The sequence below is a fragment of the Passer montanus genome, unplaced genomic scaffold, assembly GCF_014805655.1.
Source record: "Passer montanus isolate IOZ18808 unplaced genomic scaffold, ASM1480565v1 scaffold110, whole genome shotgun sequence".
Classification (NCBI taxonomy): domain Eukaryota; kingdom Metazoa; phylum Chordata; class Aves; order Passeriformes; family Passeridae; genus Passer; species Passer montanus.
Genome location: NW_024357614.1, coordinates 22,840 through 38,009, shown reverse-complemented (window position 1 = coordinate 38,009; position 15,170 = coordinate 22,840). Strand labels below are relative to the sequence as shown.

The 15,170-nt window shown below is 40.3% G+C and overlaps 1 protein-coding gene across 1 annotated transcript; it reads left to right on the top strand.

Annotated features, from left to right (window-relative positions):
- The first annotated feature begins 5,862 nt into the window (after window positions 1-5,862).
- On the top strand, window positions 5,863-13,410 carry TMED7 (transmembrane p24 trafficking protein 7). The gene is made up of 3 exons (XM_039730943.1): window positions 5,863-6,172; window positions 8,464-8,709; window positions 10,588-13,410. The coding sequence occupies exons 1-3, from the start codon at window positions 6,005-6,007 to the stop codon at window positions 10,822-10,824; spliced, it is 651 nt and encodes a 216-aa protein (XP_039586877.1). The 5' UTR covers window positions 5,863-6,004; the 3' UTR covers window positions 10,825-13,410.
- Window positions 13,411-15,170: the final 1,760 nt, after the last annotated feature.

Genomic DNA, 15,170 nt, shown 5'->3' with positions numbered 1-15,170 from the left:
TTCCAGCCAGCGGGAACTTCACTAGACTGCCATGACTTCTAAAGTATGATGGATAGTGACTTAGCTACTTTCTTCACCAGTTCACTCAGGACCCACACAAGAATCTTGTTGGGTCCCATTGATTTGTGCACCTTCAGGTTTCTCAGATATTCTTGAACTTGACCTACAGCAGGTGCCTCTTCATTCTCTCAATCAGTGCCTTCACCTTCTGCAATTTGGATGGTGTCACTGGAGAACGTACTAGTGAAGAAAGAGGCGAAAAAGTAATTGAGTATGTCAGCCTTTTATCCCAGGGTTACAGTCCCCAGCAACCAAGTCTCCTATACCCCATCCAGAAAGAGCTCACATTTTTCCTAGTCTTCCTTTATCACCAGTGTACCTATGGAAGCTCTTCTTGCTGCCCTTGATGTCCCGGTTATCATGCATAAAAGTGACTGGAGAATACAAATGCCATCTCTCTGAACCTTCCTCTTTTCCCCTTTCTTTGTCCTCTCTCAACTTTATATGCTGAGCATGATGTTATAAGGTACAGAATGTGCCTTTGGTCAGTGGGGGTAAGCTGTCCCAGCTGCATCCCCTTCTCAGCTCCTTGTGAATCCCAACCCACTTGCTGCTGGGGGGGGGTGAGGAGCAGAAAAGGCCTTGGTTCTGCATAAACACTGCTCAGCAAGGAGAACACAATGAGTTATCAACACAGTTTTCAGGACATATACAAAATCCAGCTCCATACTAACTACTGTGAAGAAAATTTACTCCATCCCAGATAAAATCAGCATGAATGTTTCATAACGTGTTACAAATCTAAGTGAATATAAATCTGAGTGAATACAAGTGCACATATGGAAACACAAGTCTTTCTTTCATTAGGTAAAGTGCAACAGGATTACAAAAATTCAGCCATGACTGAGAGAAAAAAAACAAACCAAAACAAAAGGTGAGGCACTGAGAGGAGTGCTTTGGGAAATGCTTAATTTAAAATCTAGTCAGGGCATCCTTTGGGATTCCTATCTAATTCACTGCAGCCAGCCTTTCATTGCCTCTCTCTTCCTGGGTTTTTCAGCCCTTCCCCAGATCCCTCCCCTTCACATTGAAGTCCAGGTTTGGACTAACAGGAATTGATCTTTCACATCATCCTAAGCACTCCATGTACTAATGAAACTAAAATAATTGGGGATGGTCCTACTGTCATACCCTAGCAGTACATGATGTGTAACAGCACTGAGGAAGGGCACCTGTCCCTGGAGAAGAATGGGAACTGTTAATGTCAGCCAGAGATTGCTAAGAGCAGGTCACATCTGCCACTGATGCCAGAACAGAGAAATGACAGACAGTTCCCACGGGGGTAACATTTCTTCATTTTCCATGGAGCAACTTTTGCAGCTCCGTACCTGCTCAGAAGAGGGGTGCTTGTAAGCCTCATTCCTGGAGATGTCTGTAGGTTATACACATGGACTGCTGGTACATAAATAGATGTGTGGCTTTCACTGCTGAACTGTGAGCCTAAACAAGGTGTAGGCTTTGGATGTTGAGCTATACCTATGTTTGGTCATGATTGCCACTATTTACTTAAATATTTTTAGCTTTCTTATATCCATTTATCACTGAATTGAAAGAGTTAGTTTGAAAGGAAGAAAACCTTAGGTACTGAATATAATTTGAACAAAAACTGAGAAGAGGGAACTAAAGGGGTAATGATTTTAAACTGAAAGAGTGTTTAGACTATTTAAGGAACAATATTTTTAGCATGAGGGTGGTCAAACACTGACACAGCTTGCCAAGAGAGGTGGTAAATGCCTCACCCCGGGAAACACTCAAAGTCAGGTCGGAGAGTGCTCTGAGCAACCTGATTTAATTGAAGATGTCCCTGATCATCGCAGGGGCAGGGACCAGAAGACCTTTAAATGTGCTTTCCAAACCCAACCATTCCATGACGCGATGGTTCCATGTAAATTGTGGTGACCAAGAGCTCCCTCTTGTGTGTCACAGAAAGAGCAGCAGGTCCGTGTCTCCACAGGGCTGCCTTGGACCCATAAGTAAAAACTTTTTCCTCAGACATTTGCAATCATGTTGAGTTCCCTACCTTACCTGAAAATAAATAAAGAAACAAGCAAATAATAAGCTACCATAAAATGGACATTTTAAAACAAATTCTAATCCATTATACTTATTACATACAAACATATTTTTAAAGACATTGAAAATCAAAGCACTGTGTGTTTATACGAATACAGGTTCACAAATTGCTGTTGTCAATAACTCAGGACTCTGCAAGAGTGCATGTGAAGTATTTCAGATCATAAGAGGGGTCACAGCTTTACAAATATTCTCCCTTCTTCCAACTCCGTGCACAGCAGCAGCTCTCAGCTTGTTTCTCTGTGAAGCTGTACACATAGAAAGATAGTAAATGCTTAACTTTGGGTGCACCTAAATTTGGTTTTCATCTAAAACGTTTATTTTAATTTGTTATTTCCTTGGTGTATTCTGTATGAAGGTGTTTGGGCTTTTATGTAATCAACTAACACAAGCACAGCCAGTAGTGCACTGACTTTTTAGACTCAAAGAAGTTAATTTCTTGTTCACTGCAGTTTTGGAAACATGAGAACAGAGGTTGGAAAATGCACTGAACCTTGAAAAAAAGGATAAATTCAAGAAGTTTTAAGGTCCGGTGACTTTTTCCTCCACAGCATGACTTTGCACAAACCACACTGAGACGGTGTGATGAAAATGTGCTAGTATACTTGACTGCACTTCAAATGTTTTTTGCAAATGCCAGAGTTATTCAATGCCACTTTTTAAAGTACAAAGGCCAGAGAAAAGAAAGATTAATTTGTATTTAGCCTGTCTGGTTTATTTTAGTAATTTCAGCCTATCCAAAATTAAGAACTATACTGGGAAGTAAAGAGGAATTAAATATCTTGACATCAAGGTCTATTATTTATATAAAATCTGCCAAAGCAAGCCCAACGCAAAGGCTTTTTAAGTAGCGATACTTAAAATGGGGGAAGTTTACCATTTTAGGTAGTTTGAGTAGCAAGATAAAGCGTACTGTGGAATATGCTTTAAATGAGAAATTAAAACAATGGAGTTTTTTAAACTGTTACACACAGATTTCTGGAAAGATATTAAAGGACTGTAAAGGTGAAGAACAGGTTTTTTTTTTTTTTTGTCTCACTATTTAAATAACAGGAACTGTTATTTCAGTCATAAGATCTTATTTTATAAGTCTGTGATTTCATCCATATCTACAACCTCTAACACAAGTAAAAGATCTCTAACCACAGGAGAGTAGCTTGATTCAGGTACTAAGCCAAGAAGAAACATTAAGACCTGAATATCCAGTATTTTGAAGATTTCTCTGGTCTTCCTGCAGTGGTTTCCACGTGTTTTTGAAGGAATGAGAACTGCTTGTACAACTATGGTTCATTAGCAGTCTTCAGGAGGGCATGTTTTAACTGTCTGCACAAGAAACACATGCCATTTGTCAATGTTCCTTTTCCACATACAGAAAGCAGAAACATACACTTACAAATCAAATGGATGTAAAAATGAAATGAATCCTTGGGGTTTTTTCCTAGTCTTTGACTTTGCACGTAAGGCAAAAAGGACTATTAATAAAGTAATATATCTATGCATGCATGTATGGGGGAAATTGTAATACAGACTTCTTCTTGAAAACATTCTGTCATAATAGAGGAAAAAAAACTATAAAGGTTTTTCTCAGGGATGAACTATGCTGAGAGCACCTGAAACTGATTCTCACCCTGCTTAAACGATTGTCCAGTAGGAAAGGAAAACTCTTCATATTACTCCCTCTAAAATACACTTTTTGAACTTATATTTATTGAACTTAGTTTCAAGCTGCAAAAGAATTACTGAAATTCATAAGCAGTTCATAATGCTAGTAACTAGTTCTCAATTACTATCATGATTGCTACACATATAAAACAATTAGTCCTTTACAAATCTACACCAGATGAACTGCAAGCACACCCCACAGTGAAGCTGATGCTATGACAGCTCTGCCTGGTGGTGGCGTAATGAGGAGTTAAGGGGAGTAACCAGGATTAAGGGGACCAGGCTGGAGAGCTTCTTGGATGCAGTTTGCTTTCTTCGCTCTGCTGATGTTTTATAATCTCTGACCCCAACCCAAAAAGAAGTTCATGTAATCTCATCTGCTCTTGCTGATTTATTGCGTGGATTGGAACATCTTCTGGTTTTTTGCTGATTCTGCAGGTGTCACCAGACTCCTTTCTTTGCTGCTCTGTATCTCTCCCCTTCTGTGTGGTTGATTATTTGGTGTTAGGCTTCCAATCATCATTTCTTAGGTAAGCTTCATTTTGCCCATTCAGAAAATGGCTGAAAAGAATGAACTAGGAAACTGTAACCTGGACATGATCACTTCAGTTGCTGTGAAAAATCACAGAGGAAGTCTTCCTGAAATGTATTTCTTGTCACATGAAGGAGAAGGTGATTAGTTTCTTTAGCTCCTGCAAGTCTTTGGTCACTGATTTAAGTAAATGACTGGAGCTGCATCATATGGCCCAGATATATAACCTGCTTTTGAGCCACCTCAGCTATCAGCCAACACATAAGTGCCACCTAAAATAAAAGTGTGTTTAAATGAAAACAGCAAACATCTGAGGATTAATTAGAAATGGATAATGTCTGCCTTAGCTGTAAGGTGGGTACTTGGTAAAGCATTTGCCTGTCACTGTAATCCACACCTGCATATCCATCAGAGCCTTCTACACGAATTTTGGGTACCTCTACCCTATGAAATCCACAGTCCTCAAACTGATGCCCGTTTCTTACGTAGTGGTGAGGATGAAAATCATACCTTTCACAAGCTAGCACAAGACTTCTCTCCAAGACTAGAAGATTATACAGCAGCACCCCAATGTGGCGCCTCTCTTGGCAACAGGTTTTTCATGCAGGTTCAGCCCCTCTTCCAGAGGAGCAAAATGGGTGACCAGACCCACTGCATTACAGGCTCATGCTCCTGCCTGGGAAGTTTGACCTGAGTTTTCCTTTTCCTACTCTGCCTCATTTGCCACAGAACTTAATATAATAAGAATGGAATATGTATTTGATTTCTTTTGCGTTGATTTGTAAAAATAACTGAGTAAGGCTAAGAGTGTTGGGGCTAGAGAAGGGAAAGTTGTGTGCAGACCTCATAGCAACACAGCAGTATACGAAGGGGGCTTACAGGGAAGCTGGAGAGGAACTCTTCATCAGGATCTGTACTGTCAGGACAAGAAATAATGGGTACTAACTGAAAGAAGGGAAACCTAGCTCAGACATAAGGAAAAAATTCTTTACAGTGAGGGTAGTGAGGCACTGAAACACTACCGAGGAGGTTGGGAATACTCCAAACCTGGCAGTGTTCAAGGTCGGGTGGGACTCTGAACAACCTGATCTAGTGGGAAGTGTCCCTGCCTGCGGCAGGTGGGTTAGGACTCACTGAGATTTCCAGCTTTTGACATTCTACGACTCCATGAGTGACTGGAGTGGAACTCGAAAGTCGACACTCTTGCAACCAGCGTGAGCACTTTAATCGACGTTTTATACCTCTGTTTATTCATTCACCTCTTATTCACTCTCTGCAATGTACGTTCAAGGATCTGCAGAGCAGAACTCTCCAATCTCCTCGGAGGCCATCGAGGTCGCTCCTTCCGAGCGCTGGGCCACAGGAGCCCGCCATTTCCACCTGTAGGGCTTAGGCGACCTCTCAAAAGCTTAACCTGCGGGCAACGCCGCCGAGCGCACACCGCGCCGCCGGCCGGGGCAGCCGCGGGGAAAGGGGAGCGGGGAAAGGGCAGGGCCGGCGCTCCCCGCCTCTTCCCGCCGGCACTCGGCCCGGAAGCGCTCCGGGAAGGCGCGGGCGTTTCCGGGTGCCGCCGCTCGTCCCCTCGGCCACGCCGCGTCCCGCCCGCCGCCCCGCAGCCCCGCCGCCGCGGCCGCCCCGAGCTCCTCCGCCCCTCCTCACCTCTCTCCGCTCCGGGCGATGCCGCCGCGGGGCTCCCGGGGGCCGCTGCCGCCCTTGCTGCTGGTGTGGGCGCTGGCGGCCTGCGCGGCGCGGGCCTCCGAGATCACGTTCGAGCTGCCCGACAACGCCAAGCAGTGCTTCTACGAGGAGATTGCCCAGGGCACCAAGTGCACCCTCGAGTTCCAGGTACCCGGCGGGAGGAGTCGCCCCGGCCGTGGAGCCGCGCTGGGCCGCGGCCCCGAGCCCTAAGGCCAGGCCCTGCCGGGGGCTGTCCATCGGCTTCCTTCCTGTAGGGAGTATTTGGGAGCAGCGGCTGGATCCAGTGAGAGGTTTCCAGCTTGACTGAGGAAAACTGCGGGAGCGGCTGGGAGGTTTCCGTGTAGTGCAGGGCTGAGTGGGACACCGAGCGGGCCCTGGGAACTGGCAGTGTCCGTGAGCTGGTAGCTGCTGTGTAGTGCCCCCCGGAACGGCGCAGAGAATACCTAAAGTACACTGACCAGCAGGTCCGTGTGCCGCAGACGTAATTTCACTGTGCTTTGTGAAGCACAGGATGGGCACAGTACGTCTTAAGAGCTAATATTTCGTATTTCAGAGTACAGTTGAGGTTTGGCTTACATACTAAACAGTGAAAGGGTGATAGGAGAAGGATGTGGTACAGCATCACTGTTTTGGTGCCTCTGAGTGTATCAGCAGGGCTGGAACTTTTCAGTCTGTTACTTCAGTAGACGAACCCACTGATAGTACAGCAGCAGGATGAGAGAAAACTCATGCCCAGTGACAAAAATCACAGTTAATCTTTGGGGCCTTTTGAAAGGATTGTGTAATTTTTATGAGCTGGCTTTTTTTGCTGAAGTTCTGTGCTTTCTAGTTTCTCAGTTGCTGTCCCATCTCAAGTATATTTGGGGAATGTTGCTGCCACATATCAGTCCTTGTTACTCTGTCCTGTGTGGTCTAGGTCCTGGATATCTTTTTCTCTATCCAAATATTTCTTGTCCCTGACTGTTTCTTCCATACAGTCTTTTCTGTGCAGTACTTTACCCTGCGGTTTTGATGTGGGTGTCGCTGGACAGATAAGCATACAGTTGCCACTTTTATTGGTGGCCAGGACAGGATTAGCACTGCTAAAAGAACAGTCTGGATTTGACCAGCCACTGGCAGCTTGAAGTGCTGTGTGAACGTCCTTTGGCAGTATGTCTCAAGGGTTGACACAAGCAAGGCACAAGCAAGTTCCATGGCAAGGAATCCTGCGGGAACTTTTTAAAGTTCTAGCCAATCTTTACTACCTCTATGTAAACCGGCATTTTCAGGGTGCCTACGCAACTCAATGCAAGTGACTTCCATGTAATTGGTAAAAAGCACACCCCTGTCAAATTGTAGATTGTATTTCAAAAATTAAGAGCTGTGTTATTGCTTGCCATCTGGATACTTTTAAAACTTTGCCTTTGTGGAGGAGCTGCTGCTCCAGTCTGTTGTTATTTCAGTTGTACCACTAATGTAATCATTTTAATAACCTGGTACTTCTGTAAACTGATGAGCATGTAAACAGTGCCATGTGGACTGAAGTACAGATACAGAGATACTAAAATATTTCAGTGATTTCTGCACACATATAAAACTAGTCTCTTCCTCCTTCAGCATGCTTTAACTTAAAAGTAAAAAGTTTGCAGCCAGGTTAAAATTTAAAACTGCTGTGGTAAGAGTGATCAGATTACCAAGTTTGAATACCTAAACTCCTGATCAGTCTTTCTAGAGAATCCAGGTAGTAATACACTGTAGACCAACAGTAATCAAAGCCTTAAAACCACCTTGGAACAGTTGTGAAGTTTTGGGTCAGTTGCAAGCATTATCGGGATGTGCTGGTTTTTGGTAGAGCTCCTGAGGCGGCAGGTTCCCCAGAGCTTGCTCTGTTGACAGCAGCCAGACAGGAAAATGGACAGATTGAAGCCAGACAGATTGAAATTCCTGTTCTACTGGTCAAACACCATTCCTGCAGCCTAATGCATCTGATATATAGCAGGGCAGTTACACTTTCCTGGCCACACAGGAAGGAAGTGTCTTGCTGCATGTTAGCAGTCTCAGCTGGATGAATCAATTCCACGGAGGACTTGAGTGTGCAGCAAATGTCAGTCTCATTACTGTCATGTCTTTGCTGTCCCATGCTGTGTCATCTACTGTAGCCTTTGCTGTTGTACAGTTAGTAACAAAAAAGTAACTAAAATTGTTCTCCTAAGGGTTTGAAAATACAGTTGACTTTGCAAATGCTGAACAGAAAGCATTTTAAATTATTTTCTGTGTGTCATTCATAGGAAAATAATTTTGCAGACTTGCTTTGAAAGATTCTCACATGAATGCATTATATTTTAACATTCCTGTCAAGGCAAAAAGCTTTGCAGTTCCACCTGCCAGACCATACTTCTCAGAAGAAATATTTAAGTGTCCATTCAAAAAAAAACCAATTTATTGTTTTTTGTTTCCAGGTGATCACTGGAGGTCATTATGACGTTGATTGTCGGTTGGAAGATCCCGATGGCATTGTACTGTACAAAGAGATGAAGAAACAATATGATAGCTTTACATTTACTGCATCCAGGAATGGAACATACAAGTTCTGCTTCAGTAATGAGTTCTCTACTTTCACACACAAAACTGTGTACTTCGATTTCCAGGTTGGAGAAGATCCACCACTGTTTCCTAGTGAGAACAGAGTAACTGCACTTACCCAGGTAAAACGCTGTTGTGTTTGACAAAAGTTGTTAGGTGAAGGCAATTTTTCTTCAAGTTCAGCTGCTTTAGTTATCTACATCACTTTCAAAAATGAGTGAATGGAAGCTTTTAAAATACTCTGAATTGCAATAAATGGGCTTTCTTTGTAAAGATAAGATTTGTAGAACACAAAAGAGAGCTGCGAAGGAATCACCAAATGTTTAAGAGGAAATTAGGACAGAAACTTAAGGCCACTTAAGTTGTTTGGGGTTTTGTTGTTCTGGTGGATTCTGGGGTTTTTTTTATTGTTTTCCATTTGGTTAGTGGGATCTCTCTAAAGTTTCTAATGACACAGTATTGTGTCTCTTGACATGTAGCTTTCACTAAATAGATATTGGTGGAATAGGGTTTAAAAAATTTCCAAGTTCTGGAGAAACTCTCAGACTTATTTCTATATTTAAAACAGTAGAGTCTTTTTTAGGAGGAAGACTCATGTAACTACTATTTTTAAACTGGGGAAGGAAATTCTAGCGAAATAAATCAGTAAAGTCAGCTGTATTTATCTGGCTTCTAGATATTTGGGCTTTATAAGTCTACAAAGTGTCAGAGCATTATTGTTATTGTATTTTCAGGATTTTATAGTTTTGTGCTACCTGTACACAATCTAAATACCTCAAAACTTCCTTTGGAACATTTCATTAATTGCTGCAGTGCTTTTTATTTTGTGTTCAAATTCTTGATACTGTATTTCCTAGTTTCTTTTTTTTGCTTCTGTGGAAGGAGGTTCTTTTTGCAGTTCTGGTCAGGCTTGTGGCATGACCAAATATGGGCAGCCTTTCATGGGAACAGTTAAAGGTAAATCCATAAAACCAGAGTGACCTTGTGTTTGAATCCCTTGTGCAGATCAGGACGTTTCTACAATTTACCAACAGCAAAACTTGGTTTGGAAAACTCATTCTGAATTTTGTTAAGAAGATTATCTTAGACTTGTTCAGACACATGTCTTGAAAGTCATCAAAATGTGGTTAGACACAGATATAAGGGACTGAGAGCAGTCCTACAAGGGCATTAAACAATTCCTTTATAATAATTTGTGCTGTTTGATCTTCAGAAAATATTAATTTTAAGCCATTAAAGATAAACCTAAATTGTACGTAGAAAATAAATCTTTTGAAGATCTAATGACTATCTCTTAGTGATCAAAACACATTATTCACAGCAGATAAACTGAAACTGCAATAAGTTTTTATAAAAAATTATTTAGGACTTGAAAAACCAATAATTCTTTTTGATTTTTTTAAAATCAAAAATCATTAAATTGGCCAAGTTGGTACGTATTTTTGTATGAGTAAGGTATTGAGTGTTCAGGAGCAATGAAGGATAACAATTGTCCCTTCTCTAACCAGTTTTTGTATACATGACTAAGAGAATGGTCCCTTGACAGCAGAATAGACATTGTACAACTTGAGTGAGAATTAATCAATGAAGAATGTCATATTTGTGAAAACTGAAACATGTAATATATGCTGTGTGTATCTTAATATTATAAACAGCTGCTTGTTTATTTCCTGTGGAATTAACAGCTGCAGGATCAGTGACATTTCAAAAATATTTATGAGGGTCATTTTGAATCCAAGTATGATTTTGGAATTTGTTAATTAATTCTCAGAGCTCATTGCTTTTTATTAGTTCTGTGGTTTTATCTGCTTTTGTATTTAACAGCATCACATTTTTGTGTTTCATCAGTATAATATAATAGTGTATTTACACTATTTCTGTCTGACATTGATCTGAGTTAATTCTTAGCTTTCAAAATTACATGACTCCTCATTTTAAATATCAAAGCACAAAATCACTAGAAGGGTTCTTTATTCCATATTGTGTGTTTGTTTCTCCAGATGGAGTCTGCGTGCGTTTCAATTCACGAAGCTTTGAAGTCTGTCATCGACTACCAGACTCATTTCCGCCTGAGGGAAGCGCAGGGCCGCAGCAGAGCAGAGGATTTAAACACAAGGGTGGCCTACTGGTCAATAGGGGAAGCAATCATCCTTCTTGTTGTTAGTATTGGGCAGGTATTTCTCCTTAAAAGCTTCTTCTCTGATAAAAGAACCACGACAACACGTGTTGGATCGTAACCAGTGGCAGTGCTTCAGGTGTGTTACTCGTTAAGATTAGCAGTTCTCCAATTTAATTGTAGGTACAGAGGTCTGACTATATGCAACATTCAAATGTGTGTATTCCTCATCTCTTAAAAATCACAAAACAGACCCAAAAAGTTACGAAAGTGACACATAATCTGAAGTATTTTTAAGGATCCTTTGGAACTTAAGTGTTTTAATTCCCATATTAAAATATCTGGCAGTGTCTAGTCTCTCTTTATTTCTACTGATTGATACTAATCCAAACCAAGTTTGATTTCTACTAGTACAATTAGTCATCTGCAGTGTAACACCTTAAAGTAACACAAAGTCTAGTGTCTGATACAAGAGATTATATATATGAAAATCTCATTTTAATTTTCAGGCTGAATATCTTGCATTATAAAAAAGAAAACATGATTAAGTGTAGTGCACTGTTTTGATTTGCTATTTTAAGAAAATGGAATCATACCCCTTGGTTTTTTGTAAAGTCGTTGAAAGCTTGGCACTACATTGTGGTACACATTCTTTATCAGCCTGGAAAGTTTTCACAATTTGCTGAGTTTTATACTTCATTATGATTGCTTAAACATACATTCTTCTGTATTAAAATGAATACATTTTCTCTTTTGCAATGTTTGTTTTACTGAAGAAATTGTAAGCTGAGACTACTCAGGAAATCCACTTCTGCATACAAAAAAAAAATTCCAAATTTCCAAGTTTATGTAAAAAACATGCAGTAGAATAGGGAGTCTTCTAACTTTGTCATTGAACCTGTGCAGCACAGTACCAGCACTGGATGAGGTTATATTATGTGTTAGGCACGTACAAAGCTTTTTACTAAATTGTTTTCCTAGTAAGAGGGCAATTTGATATTGATACTGCATTGCACAAGTGCTGTAAATATTCCTCTGTGTGGTGCACTGAGACATGACAGCCTTGTGCATCTTAATTGCCACTCTTATTTTGTTAGTGGTGAGGAAATGTTTTAAATATTTCAGGTTATCTTTTTGGTAGAGTTATTAGAGTTACATTGTTTTCACTGCTTATGTCTCCAGTAGCTTATGTACTGTAAAATTCTCTTTTATTTGGTTGTGGAAGGTAGTAAATGTATGTACATGCCCATAGGTCGAATTGAGCTGGTCATAGTAAGGCTAAACTTCAAATGGCTCTGGAAAAGAAAAAAAAATAGGCTGACCAATTCTTTAATGCATATAAAATAAACTAAAGTGAAAAATTTGTCATGTATTACTAGCTGAATCAAAAGATGCTTCTTACTCAAGTTCTCGACAAGCAGAGAAAGAGTACTACACCCTTATTAATTGCCTATAGTATTTCTAGCAAAAATTTGAAATTACTTGTTCATGACACTTGAACAGTCTGAGAAATTGATCTAAGATTTCTTGATTTTAAAATCATGATTGAAAAAAAATAAAAGTGTCCCTACTCTGTTGTGAACTGATTGACTGCTCTTTTGGAAAGTGAATGAAAACATCAGACAGCTCAAAGACTATTTAGAAGGTCATGGAGGTATTAAATTTCCTTAAGTAAAATTCAGGATGTAAAGTTCTGTTGTCCTGTACTGAATTTTGAATTCTGCATTCACATTTTGGGATGCAGGTTCTCCAGAAACAGACCCACTAATACAAGAAAACAAAATTCTGCTTTTGTCTTGCAATACAAATCTGTGCCTGCACAGAACATTCTTGATTGTACCTCTATGCTTTCTTCTTGTGCTTCAGCAACTGATGTCTTTTTGTGCTGCATTGCACACAGTAGTAAAGCAAGTGGTACACTTCAGGTGCAAGTGTCAAATGAAAACATTATTTACTTTTGCTAGTGTTCATTATTTCTGGAGTTTGAATATTAGTTATGTGGCTTTAATCACAACAAAGGCATTTGGTTGAAGGCTTGAATTGTGTTGGGGTTTTTTTCTACTGAGTTTTTCTGTGTGCTGGCAAAAGTGGTAAATAGTGCTATAAAACTGATGATCAGCTATTGCATACATGTCTCTTTATTTCATGATTGTTTGAATGTGTGGACTGTTCCATTCAATGTTACTCCCACAGCAGAGGTTTTGTGGACTTGACTTTTCCATTAAAGTTAGGTGTCTGAACCAGTGCTCTGGCATCCTGCTGCATGATACGCAGCAACAGCTTAAAAATGCCTTTATTTTTGTGTTGTTAAAAACATGGCACAAACACACGTTTAAACGTAGCTGTATATAGTTTTTAACTGACTGAATAGGATATAATAAAACACACATGCTAACACGCAGCAGGTGAAGAAGTGCATTGTGACCTTTGGTTAAAACTGCACCTTTTTAATAAATGGGCAGTTTGGTTAATGGTGTGATACGCAAGAAAACACCCTGCGTTAAAGGGGATATAACTGTGTTTTTAATTGCTAAATGCTCTGGGTTTTAGCTATGCGTTGGATGTTTTATGTTTACAAGACTTCTTTTTGTGTCCTGAAATGTCGGTTCTTTAGTTTGAGGGCATGGGGGGGAAAAATTTAGTTTGAATAAGACAAAAAGTAGATCCTGTGAATATTGTATGGGAAAATAAAAAATTAATATATGAATGTGGTCTGATTGTTTTGTTTGCATATGGGATTGGGGAACATTATTCTTCAAAAAAATCTTTGAATCATAATTTGAATAGTCAGCTTGTGTTTTAATATACTACCTGTTAATCTACCCCTGACACTTGATCATTACTTCAGCCGTGCTTAGCAAGGCAGGGTGGTTACTGGCTCTTTGCTCAGGACATCTGTAATGCAGGCAGTCACAGTCATAAATCTCTTCATGTTGGAGTAGAATTCAAGGTATTTAATTGCAGATGCCAGGAATTATTTGGGACCTACTGCATGTTTTCACATTAATTCTGTAAATACAAAGTTATGGAGATAGCTGGAAAGGTGCCTTCAGTTAGTGTTGTCCAATTACAAAATATGAACTTCAAATAAATAGTCACTTAATGTGTGATTTGAGGTACTTTCTATTGCATTGCCTAGGTTAAAAAACAGATATGGTAGGCATCATTGTTTTGTGTGGACACCTTCCAGAATTACTCTTCTTGCTAAGTCAGTTGCTAGATATTCAAAAAATGTCAAGGCAATTTATACAACAGTTGGATTAAGAAAAGCTTTTGTCTAGAAGTATGGGTAAGTTCTCTTTCAGTGATGTGTTACTGTTATGGCCAAGTACTTGTCTGGGGCTTTTTAAGGTGCACGGCACCGAGGATTTTGAAGTAACTTTAGTTGTGGTTTAAAGTGCTTTTTTGCTGAAAGATGATAATCATACAAAAAAAAAAAAATTACGCAAATTGAAAAGATGAGTCAGTGGATCAAATGACATGCATGATGATGATGAAGGCTTTTATCAAGGAGGGAGGAGAAATGTGCTCTGGACCCCCACAGATTTAAACAATTCCTGAACTACCAGGCTACCAGAGGGCCCAAGTGTAGCAGCGATACCACAACCACCTCCTTCACGGGTGAGATGAAACCAAGAGTTTAACACAGGCCCTAAATGACATGGATGAAAAGTCTTTCACATTCTTCCCTTGACTTGCAGAATCAAGTTCCAGAAAAGCAAGGTTATGCTGTGTGCACACTGAGGGTGCTACTGATTTCTGTCAATTTAAGTGCTGTGAGACATGAAGGAAAGTGGTGACTCAGCTTAGCTTAGTAAAAACTCCTGACAGTAACAGCTCTCAAAAAGTTCATTATTTGTATTAAAAAGCCCCTGTTGCACTCCACAGGGCATAAAAATTGTTATGTAAACGTACGGTGGTTTTACTTTTCAACACTGCTAAGCAGATTGATTTGAGTCATGCCTTCTCCCCACCTACTGACAGGAGCCAGCATACACGTGCGAGTGGCCTGGTCAGCATTTATTGTGTGCAACACATTTTTAAGCAAATGCACTGCCTTGTGTGTCCACGTTTTATGTTTTTTATTACAGGCTGTTTTGCTGGTGAATTAACAGGAAAGGGAATGGCATGGGTTATGCTGTAGTTTTGTTGCCAGCCTCTGGTTTCAGGATAGAAGGTCCTTAAATGAGTCATCTGAACTGTAGTTTTACCAGAGTGCAGAAACAATTCCTGACAGGAACACCAGGTTCCTTAATTTCACTGTTGATCGTTGTAGAGGCCGTTGAACAGAACTTTCTTCTTTTCGTGATCTGAATCTCATTGTGAGACTGTCCAGTTTGGAATACAGCACATGAGAGACAGTACAGCAGGATGCCATCCCTTCAACTGCCTGCATTGTTCAGGTGCACATTCCATAGCTGAATGTATTTTTCGGTGTGTTTCTACAAGAAGGATGCAGTGACCTCC